The sequence below is a fragment of the Natator depressus genome, chromosome 7, assembly GCF_965152275.1.
Source record: "Natator depressus isolate rNatDep1 chromosome 7, rNatDep2.hap1, whole genome shotgun sequence".
NCBI classification, from domain to species: Eukaryota; Metazoa; Chordata; order Testudines; family Cheloniidae; genus Natator; species Natator depressus.
In genome coordinates this window covers 103,041,492-103,052,616 of record NC_134240.1, presented here as the reverse complement: position 1 = coordinate 103,052,616, position 11,125 = coordinate 103,041,492, and the positions used below count along the sequence as shown (strand labels likewise).

Below are 11,125 nucleotides of genomic sequence, written 5' to 3'. Positions count from 1 at the left end.
CCTGCAGTACAGTGACAATCGTTACTAGTAGTAAAAACAACGAGGAGTCCTTGTGGCACCTTAGAGACTAACACATTTATTTGGGCATAAGCTTTCATGGGCTGGAACCCACTTCATCAGATGCACGGAGTGGAAAATACAGCAGCAGCTATAAATATACAGCACCTGAAAAGATGGGGGTTGCCGTACGGAGCGGGGGGGCGGGGGTACCAAGGGAGGAACAATCCCTTTTGTCATAATGATGGGGGTGGCCCACCTCAAACCATTGACAAGAAGGCTCGAGTAATAGCAGAGGGGAGATTAGTTTTTGTAACGACCAGGAGAGCATAGAGAGAGGTATTGACAGGCAGGGCCGAGGTGAGGGTGGCAGCGGCCCCAAGCACTGTGCGAGGGGGGCACCAGCTCCCTTGGTGGCCGCGCCAGGGCCGTGCGGCACCTGCTCTCAGCGCTCCCAGTCGCCCGCGCGTTGAGGCTGGCAGCGGGGAACTACATTTCCCAGGCATCCCCGCGGCGCTCCCGGAAGCCGGGGCGGCAGTGGGAGGGGGCGGCGCGGTGGTTTGTGGGAGCGGCAGCGGCGGTGGTCTCCATCATGGCGGCTTCCATTTCGGGCTACACGTTCAGTTCCGTCTGTTACTACAGCGCTAACAGCAGCGCGGATCACGTAGGTGTCCGGGGCTGCGTCCGGCTCCCCGCCGGGGAGCTGCCGGGAAGGAGACGGGCTCCTCACCCCCCACTGGGGCAGGGGGGCTTCAGGGAACCCCTGCCCGCTTGCCCTGGGCCTAGCGCCCCCTGCCCCGCCCGCTCTCCCCGAGCCGGCCGCCTTCGCCTCACCTCTGCGCCGGGGCAGGCTGGGGGTGAGGGGATGGGGGGGTAAGGGAAGTGGAGGGGCAGAGTTGGGGGGGGGCATGTTGTGATTAGGTGTTGTGAAGGTCTTGGGGAAGTGAGTCTCTTATGTTCCCCCCCCCCCCCCGCAACTGGTCTAACGAATCAGTCAGAGGGTGTACAGGGAAAAGGGGGAAGCCCAGGTGGACTGAACTCCTCGGCCCGACACAGAGCAGTAGGCATTAAAAGTGTTGTGTGTTGTTGCAATCCAGACTAGGCGTTTGCATGTCCGTGCATTGCTGACATCAGTCGTGCATCAGTCCTGCCTCTAGGGATGTTTATTTCTCTGGTTGTTCTGGTTCTCGTTTAACTCTGGTCTGAATACTTTCAGGAAATGGATCCCGTTCTCCATCTTCTCTTGTGTGCCCCACATGCCCCTGCTGACATTAACCAGGTGGATAGTATGGTGCCATAGTCGCAGAAAGCCATTCACAGGTGGCTAAACCAAAAGCTAGCTTCCAAAAGCTGCCTAATATCTTGAGTTCATTACTCTAAAAAGCCTACTTTGTTCTTATAAAAGACTATTTTTAAAATATTCTCTGCAGTGTGCATAGTTTCTCTTTCTTGCATAAAATCATTTTGGCATACAATAGACATTGGATCATAATTCATTTAAATAAACTGCCTACTTGGACCATCCCTTGAGTATTGTAATTTACTTGATAACCTAATACAAGTTATCACTCTACTTTCATTGTAAAATGTATGTAATCAAGAAGCAGAAATTTAAAGAGAGTTTGTCAGTTGCATTATCAACTTTTCTATTGACCATGTTGCACAAAGTAAACACATTAAATGTAGCTTTTTTATCATACTACTAGAATTTATTATAGAGATTTTATAATGCCTGCAAAGGTCTTTCACCCTTGAAAGTAGATCTTTCATTTTAAAGAGTGTGGTTTTGATTGACAGTCTGATGTAGGCCCGAATTCTGCAAACATGTATGTCATTGACTTTGTTGCTGTGAGTACTTTCTAATAAAGTCAAGCATTTGTGTGAATGCTGCTGGATCAGGGCCTTGTATCAATGTGCCATGTACTTGAAAGTTGGGGTGGGTGTCAATAAAAAGGTGCATCCGATGAAGTGAGCTGTAGCTCACGAAAGCTTATGCTCAAATAAATTGGTTAGTCTCTAAGGTGCCACAAGTACTCCTTTTCTTTTTTGCGAATACAGACTAACACGGCTGTTATTCTGAAACCAATAAAAAGGGGGGAAACATACGCATCTGGATTAAACCTCTTTATTCTTCACAGTGTACTAGCACTAGTCATTAAAAATATTAGCTAGAGTCTGGATTGCAACAATATATATTTGCGTTTTAGGGCTTTGCTGACATTAGCTTTTAATCCACTGGTAGGTAATGTAAATTTGCTCTACTTATCTGAACATAAAAAAACAAATGGCAACCTATTGTTTCATTATTTATATTGATAGGGCCTGATTATCAGTTATCCCACTCCTGTGCTTGGGATAGGAACAGAGAGGGAAAGATGGCTTTAATTACAAAAGAATGATCTGACTCAGTATGAGCAATCGTCCACCTACCCCAGTATCCTGTCTTCCAAAAGTGGCCGATTCCAAATGCTTCACTGGGAAGGAACAGAACAGGACAATTAAGAGTAATCCATCCCCTGTGGCTAGTCCCAGCTTCTAACATTTGGTGGTCTAGGGACACCTGGAGCATGTGGTTGTGTCCCGGAGCATCTTAGCTAATGGATGTATTCTCCATGAATTTATCTAATTCTTTTTTGAACCCATTTGTACTTTTGGTCTTCAGAGCATCACATGGCAACAAGTTCCACAGGTTGACTATGTGTTGTGTGAAGAAGTACTCCTTTTGTTTGTTTGAAACCTGCCTATTAAATTCACCACTGTTTTCCGTTTTCTGGAAGTGCCCAGCCCCAGCATCAAGTGTAAATAGAGCAACCTCAGGGCTTCTATAGTGTACACTCTGTTTCCTGTGGGCCTTGGAAGGAGAGAATAGTTGTGATGCACCAGCTCTCTGGCTGCACCACCTCCATTTCCATATTATGCGCATAACATGGCCCCTGTACCGGGATTGTTAACAAAGTGCATATAGAGCCCTTACACAAGTTTTACAGTTGCAAAGATAGTATTCTTCAAAAGCAATTTCTGCCTCATTCAACACATCTTTACACTGCCAGATTTGCATAAAGGGGCCTTAAGTGAAACTTAGAATCAGGCAATGTTGAATTTACTGATAGTTGCATTTGTTGTTGCTCAAATCAACATGTCAATTTCAAACAGTCTTACATTTAATTTTTTTATTAAATGTGCTTGCAAATAAATTATACTAGTGGGTTCTTTCTGTTTTTAGTCTGCATCTTTTTTTTTAATTGCAGGAAGGATTTCTGCTGGGAGAGGTAAGACAAGAGGAGACATTTAGTATCAGTGATTCACAAATCAGCAACACTGAATTTCTGCAAGTAATCGGTAAGTTGTACTAAGCTTTGAGAAATTCTGGAAGAGGTGCCTAGTTCACTTTTTTTTATAAATAAGGATTTTTTTTTCTGTTTAAAGGAAAAAACTTTTAAAAAGTTTTCTCCTTTTTAAAAATAGGTATTTTTGCTAATTCTTCTGTAAGGGTAAGGCAAGGTTTTACAACCTCCCAAGAACTGTTATCCAAATATTCTTATTTACTACCATGTGTGTACATATATGGCTGAAGCATGAGGAAAGGGAACAGTTCTTTTGCTGGATACATTTTTGATGTGCCTCTCTGTAGACTAAATGTAACTCATCTTAGCCATTCAGTAAATTCCACAAATAGCTTGGATTTTGTAAAATGAAATAATTTAGGCCCTAATCTTGAAAGTGATTCCACCCACACGCTTCAAATTTGATTTTTTTTTTTTATTTTTGCTCCCTTGTGTCTGTCTTCATTAACTTCTGGGTTTTTTTATGGGACACTAAAATATTTTTCTCTTTCTTGGTAAATAGCTGAAAAATCAGTCATCAATACTGACGCCATCCCATCTATCAGGATTTTTGTTGTTTTGTTTTTTAAATAAAATGTAGTTAGAGGGGCATTGTCAAATTCATAATCATATACGTTTAAAATCCTTACCCATGTTACTAATAACGCATTAAAATTGTATTTTAAACAACTAATTAACTGTTTAGGTTTCCTGTTTACTATTTTGCATTTTTCTAGACAATGAAAATAGACTAGTGGGTTTAACTGCAGTAAGTACTACAAGAAAATGTTTAGAACTCATTTAATTTCTTACACCAAAACAGTCCTGGCCCTTGATCCTGCTAACATTTACACATGCTTAACTTGACTACTGTGAGCAACCCCATTTTTTTTTTAAAGGGGCTACTCATGGCAGTCAGGTTGAGATGATGCTTAAATATGCACAGGATCGAGGCCTTGTTTATTGAACTGCAGGGTAATGTCACAAAGCTTATTTGTTTTTGCTTGCTGTGACAAAATGAGATGATTCTAATGGAGCTTTTAAAGATCTGGTTTTTGCTGCTGGGTTATTGTTGGCTGTTGTAAATATATTGATTAATGGTTGAAGGGCAGTAAGAGGAGTGGTCAGTTTGATAGCAATATATTTAAGAATTGTCAAGGAGGTGGTCCTTTTTAATGGATGCATGTATAAATCAAAATAAAAATGCATTAAAATTTCTATCAGTCTTAAGATGTTGGTGTTTTTAAGGCCTAAATCCTCAGTCCTGCAATCAGATCTATGTGCCAGCAGACCCTCATTGACTTTAGCGAGGTCCTGTGCAGGTGTAAGGGATTGGCCAACACAGAGTTGATTGCAGAACAGGGCCTACATTTTAGTCCATGTTTAAACTGATATACATGATACCATGAAAAAAGACAAGTTACTGTGTGTGTGTGAGATGGGGAAGTGTGGTAGTGGAAAATTGTTGATTTTCTTCTCAATATATATTTGCTCTGACACATTTAAATTTGTATTATACAAACTCAGTTACTGATCTGAGTCATTGATGACAATAGAGCATATTAATACACTTCAGTTTCAGCACTAGGTGCACACACCAAATAGTTGTGGCATTATGGGTTGCTTTTTTTCTGTCAATAGACAACTTCTACAATATGTTATTCACAAACAAGGTAACTGGTATTTTAGAAAAAAATAGGGAATTATCCCCATCAAAAGAGCTCTTTTGAACATTATAATAGTTCAAAATGTAGGATTTGTGAATTCCTGTTGAAGAAATCACTTAAAACTTGGTATTAAGGCCTGAAAGTAGTGTACAGAAATTAAGCCTCATAACACTGTTGTGCGGTAGTTTTATCATTCTCATTTATCAATTCTCGGTCTACAATAGAGGTTTAGTGATATCCCAAGGATATACAGCTAGTCACTGTACAGAAGCACAGCTAGAATTTAAGAATTCCGGGTTACCTCTTACATTTTATCCAGTAGACCACACTGCTTCAGTTTTTATAAGAAAGCCCTAGATCTGGTCTAGATATAACAATGTAGCTGAAAAAAACAAGGTGTATGTTCCCAATAATTCTAGCATGTGTACTGCTGTTTGAGGTTGTCATAAATATAAAGGGAAGGGTAAACCCCTTTAAAATCCCTCCTGGCTAGAGGAAAAATCCTCTTACCTGTAAAGGGTTAAGAAGCTAAAGGTAACCTCGATGGCACCTAACCAAAATGACCAATGAGGAGACAAGATACTTTCAAAAGCTGGGAGGAGGGAGAAAAACAAAGGGTCTGTGTCTGTATGATGCTTTGGCTGGGGACAGAACAGGAATGGAGTCTTAGAACTTAGTAAGTAATCTAGCTAGATATGTATTAGATTATGATTTCTTTAAATGGCTGAGAAAATAGCTGTGCTGAATAGAATGAATATTCGTGTCTGTGTGTCTTTTGTGTAACTTAAGGTTTTGCCTAGAGGGATTCTCTATGTTTTGAATCTAATTACCCTGTAAGGTATCTACCATCCTGATTTTACAGAGGTGATTACTTTACTTCTATTAAAAGTCTTCTTATAAGAAAACTGAATGCTTTTTCATTGTTCTAAGATCCAAGGGTTTGGGTCTGTGGTCACCTATGCAAATTGGTGAGGATTTTTACCAAACCTTTCCCAGGAAGTGGGGTGCAAGGGTTGGGAGGATTTTGGGGGGAAAGACATGTCCAAACTACGTTTTCCAGTAAACCCAGTTAGAGTTTGGTGGTGGCAGTGGATATTCCAAGGACAAAGGATAAAATTAATTTGTACCTTGGGGAAGTTTTAACCGAAGCTGGTAAAAGTAAGCTTAGGAGGTTTTCATGCAGGTCCCCACATCTGTACCCTAGAGTTCAGAGTGGGAAAGGAACCTTGACAGAGGTAATTACATTGTATGCTGGTATTATATTATTTACTGGCTTTGTTTAGCAAATCATTACCATGAGACTCAAGAATGTCAGGCTGTAAATCTGGAATTGGCATTAAGTTATCTTTGGTTTGCAATTAAATAAAAATGTTACTTTCACAGCTGCATCCCTGTTGTAGCCAAAAACAAGTTGAAATCTCTGGAAGCACAAACATACATTGATGTGCAGAGACTTATTTTGGCAGTGTCTGAATATAGTGAGAGGTTAATGTGTAAAGTCTGTTCTTGGAGATTGTGGTTTGATTGATCTGAAATTGCTGAAGTTGTGAGCAAACTCCTGAGGCTTTCAGAACAGCAAGTGATGAATTACTCTTCAGGGAGGAAGGTACCAAGCAAAGTTACTGCTAAGTGCTCACTTTGGCAGAGCTCAAAATATTATTTCTGTATAAATGCTGCTGAATCTAAGGAAAGAATAAGGGACTTAAGAATACTTAAGACAGAAGCGCTAGAAGGGATTGGTAGAGAAAAATGCAAATAAAAGATAAACAGTAGCTGATTAAAAAGTCATAACTAGAAGGATACTTGGTACAAGTACCTAAAGCACAGAAACAAACAAACTTTGATTCATGTTGAAAAGATAGATATAATAATTTATGGGCTTTTTAATTATTTTCCCATTCTTGCCCCACAGCACAGATCTTTTATAACCTTTGCTGCTTAAATGTGAATCTTAGGAAATATTTGTTACTAATTCTTAAAATCAGAAGAAAAAATAATGCAGTGACTTTGTTTAGTTGTAATCACATTGGCTAAAAGAAAAGGCGTATTTGTGGCACCTTAGAGACTAACCAATTTATTTGAGCATAAGCTTTCGTGAGCTACAGCTCACTTCATCGGTTGCATCCGATGAAGTGAGCTGTAGCTCACGAAAGCTTATGCTCAAATAAATTGGTTAGTCTCTAAGGTGCCACAAATACGCCTTTTCTTTTTGCAAATACAGACAAACACGGCTGCTACTCTGAAACCTGTCACATTGGCTAAAGTGACAGGAAAGCAGTGATGCCAGGTGGTGCTTACCATCTTCTTTTTTAGGTCATTAATCTGTATTTCCCTTCCTCCAATTTGGTTAATTTGTCACATCTAACTGTTATGTTTGCTTCCTACACATTTTTCTATCTGTCACTGCACCATTACTGAACAACTGTAAACAGACTACTATAGGAAGGTACATCTAAAAGCAAATGAATCTGAAAACTCAGCAATATATTAGATACTTAACACCCATAGAAGAATATTTTAAAATGTGATTACTAGGTTCACTTACATGTTCCCTAGGTTCATTATGCTCAGTATAATGCATTCTTAGACAGAAAGACTACTCTCTCACCCTACAGGGGGGCAATTCTTGTTGTCAGAAGTTGCCCACAGACTGACAGCAGTGTATTGTATATGATATTGTTTGTTGTTGGAGATTTAGAAGAAATTGTGCAATTGTACACCACCACAGTTTTCTCTGGGTTTTGAGCTGCTGGGACAGATACTTTCTTTTTTTTTTATTACAGAAATCCATGACCACGAGCCTTGTTCAAAACTCTTTAGGTAAGCTGTTTCTGTTGTTTCACTGTACTGATTCCACTGTTGGGTGAATCCGGCACATAAAGATAGGTAGCTCATTGAAATACATTAGTGTGTCAAATGTATATAGTAACATTTGAAACTGCTCTTTATGTGGTTGTATTATAGTAATATGGCTAAATGGCTCCCACTGTGACACAGAAAACATCCTTTGAAAGCTGTACTAACACCATTTTAATGTAGAGTTTTAGTTTAAAAAGCACATATCAGCAAAGTATGTGGAGATACCATGGCCCAGATTCTTTCCTGTTTTGAATTTTCATTTGATATATTAGAGAGTGGTGGCAGTGAAGGATCTGGTCTTGGCTCCCTGATAGTTGAGGTGGAGCTGCACCGTAGTATAGGTTGGAGAATCATTTGGACTGCTTTAACCTATGCCAGTTTGTCCCCAAGAGACCTAGGGAATAGATGTGCTGCACACTCTGGTCACTCTCACCCCAGATGACCCCTAGACCAGGCCCAGGGAGTGGCGTAGGAGCCAAGAATGATGACATTGCGTCAGCCAATTATTCTCCCATGCCAGAGGAATTTTCAGCTGGCTAGATCAAGCTGATGTCTGGCCTCTCTGCACTGCCAGAATGTAAAAGGGAATCTAGCTCTATATATCTTCATTTAGAAGACTCAGACTGTGTTAAATCTAATTTTCTCATGTAGACTGCAGTTACTAAGCAAAGGTGGCTTCTAAATTACTATCTATAGTATGTGTTTAGAAGTTGCATTTTTAGAAATAATCCCTGGTTATGTTCCACACATTTGTTTTTATTTGGAGATTTCCACAGATTTACTAAGGAATGGGCCGCAAGTGTCATGATTGACATTTATTATATTAAAAAACAGATGCTGCAGTCTGATTTGCTGTCTGATAATTACAGAAGGGAATAGTCTCATCCCTGTGATTTATGTGCAAGACTCTCCACATCTCAGGTTACGTGCCAGTATCTGGCTGGTCTTTTTCGGATGTCCATGCATTGGTCCCTGGTGCTGCTTCATGCAGTATACCTCAGAGCTGAAATCATGTTCTTACAATCATCTTCCCAATTAGTTGATTACTATTAGTTGAGTCAGAAAGGGACACAGGCCTGTATATTTCACAGTGTGACTTCTTTACAAATATATTCAGTTGCTTTTGAACTCCAAGAGAGTCTTAAGTACAGACACATCCTTAGGGGAGGATTTATTAAAGGTGGTACTCTATATCCTAGTAGAGAAGAGAGAATAGAAGTTGATGAAGTACAGGTAGGAACTGAAGAGGAACAGTCAAACGAAGAGTCCCATTCAGTTACATCACATGATGGTAGACAGCTAAATATTGTGCTTATATACAAATGCAAGAATTCTAAATAGATGGATGAACATGAGTGCCTGGTATTAAATGAAGATATTAATATAATAGACATCACAGAAACTTGGTAGGAATTATGATAATCAGTGGGACCTGGTATACCATGGTACAAAATATATAGGAATGACAGAGTGGATTGCGTTGGTGTGGGAGTAGCATTGTATGTGAAAGAAAGCATAGACCCAAATATAGTAAAAATGTTAAATGATTCAAACCGTATAATAGAATCTCTCTGGATAGAAATTCCATGCTTGAATAATAAGAGTATAGAAGTAGGAACATATTGCGGACCACCTCACCGGAGTGATGGTGGTGATTGTGAAATGCTCAGGGAGATTAGAGAGGCTATGAAAACAGTAAACCAATAATAATGGGGGATTTCAACTATCCCCATATTGCCTGGGAGCATGTCACCTCAGAATGGGATGCAAAGATAACATTTCTAGACGCCATTAATGACTATTTCTTGGAGCTACTTCTGGAACCTACAAGAGGAGAAGCAGTTCTTGATTTAGTCATAAGTAGCACACAGGATCTGGTCCAAGATGTGAATATAGCTGAGCCACTCAATAATGGCGACCATAATGTAATTAAATTGTGCAGGGAAAATACCAAAGAAACCCACCACAGTAGCATTTAACTTCAAAAAGGGGAACTACACAAATATGAGGAGCCTAGTTAAACAGAAATTAGAAGAAAGAGTTGTAAGAGTGAAATGCCTGCAAGCTGCATGGAAACTTTTGAAAGACCCCATAATAGCGGCTCCAACTATATGTATACCCCCAATTTAAAAAAAATTAAAAAGTAAGAGGATTTAAAAAATGCCATCATGGCCAAGCAGCGGAGTAAAAGAGGCGGGTAGAGGCAAAAAGGCATCCTTTAAAAATTGGAAGTCAAAACCTACTCAGTAAAACAAAGGAGCATAAACTCTGGCAAGTCAAAAGTAAAAGTGCAAATAGCCAGGCCAAAAAAGAATTTGAAGAGCAACTAGCAAAAGGCATAGAAACTAACAGCAAAACTTCAAATATGTCAGAAGCAAGAAGCTTGCCAAATATTCAGTGGGGCCACTGAATGATGGGAATGCTAAAGGAGTATTCAGAGAAGGCTGTTGTGGAGAAGCTAAATGAATTCTTTTCATCAGTCTCCACTACAGAGGATGTGAGGGAGATTCCCACATCTGAGCCATTCTTTGTAGTTGACAAATGTGAGGAACTGTCCCAGATTGAGGTGTCAGAGGTGGTTTTGGAAGAAGTTGATAAATTAATCAGTAATAAGTCACGAGGAGCAGATAGTGTTTACCCAAGGGAATTCAAATATGAAATTTTAGAACTACTGACTGTAGTATGTTACCTATTGCTTAAGTCTCTGTACAAGATGACTGACTGACAGCAATATAATGCCAATTTTAAAAAAAAAAAATTCCAGAAGCAATCCTGGCAATTACAGGCCATTAAAGCCTAACTTCAGTACCAGGCAAATTGGTTGAAGCTATAGTAAAGAACAGAATTATCCAACACATAGATGAACATAATATGTTGGGGAAGAGTAAACACAACTTTTGTAAAAGGAAATCATGCCCCACCAATCTATTAGAATTCTTTGAGAGGGTCAACAAGCATGTGGACAGTGGTGATCCAGTTGATATAGTGTACTTTAGACTCAAAGTCTTTGACAACGTTCCCCAAAGGCTCTTAAGTAAAGCAGGCAGTCGTGGTATAAGAGGGAAGGTCATCTCGTGGATCAGTAACTGATTAAAAGACAGGCAACAAAGGGCAGGAATAAATTGTCAGTTTTCACAGTGGAGAGAGGTAAAGAGCGAGGTCCCCTAAGGATCTGTACTGGAACTAATGCTGTTCAGCATACTCATAAATGATCTGGAAAAGGGGGGTAAACAGTGAGATGGCAAAGCTTTCAGACAATACAAAATTACTCAAGATAGT

General features: G+C 39.9%; 1 protein-coding gene across 1 annotated transcript in view; it reads left to right on the top strand.

The window, feature by feature from the left end:
- The first annotated feature begins 552 nt into the window (after positions 1 to 552).
- Positions 553 to 11,125, top strand: part of ABRAXAS2 (abraxas 2, BRISC complex subunit) — a 28,606-nt gene continuing 18,033 nt past the window's right edge. Inside the window, exons 1-3 of the mRNA XM_074960018.1 lie at positions 553 to 661; positions 3,246 to 3,336; positions 7,771 to 7,807. Coding sequence (XP_074816119.1) covers positions 590 to 661; positions 3,246 to 3,336; positions 7,771 to 7,807 — 200 coding nt within the window. The 5' untranslated portion in view covers positions 553 to 589. The remainder of the gene's footprint in view (positions 662 to 3,245; positions 3,337 to 7,770; positions 7,808 to 11,125) is intronic.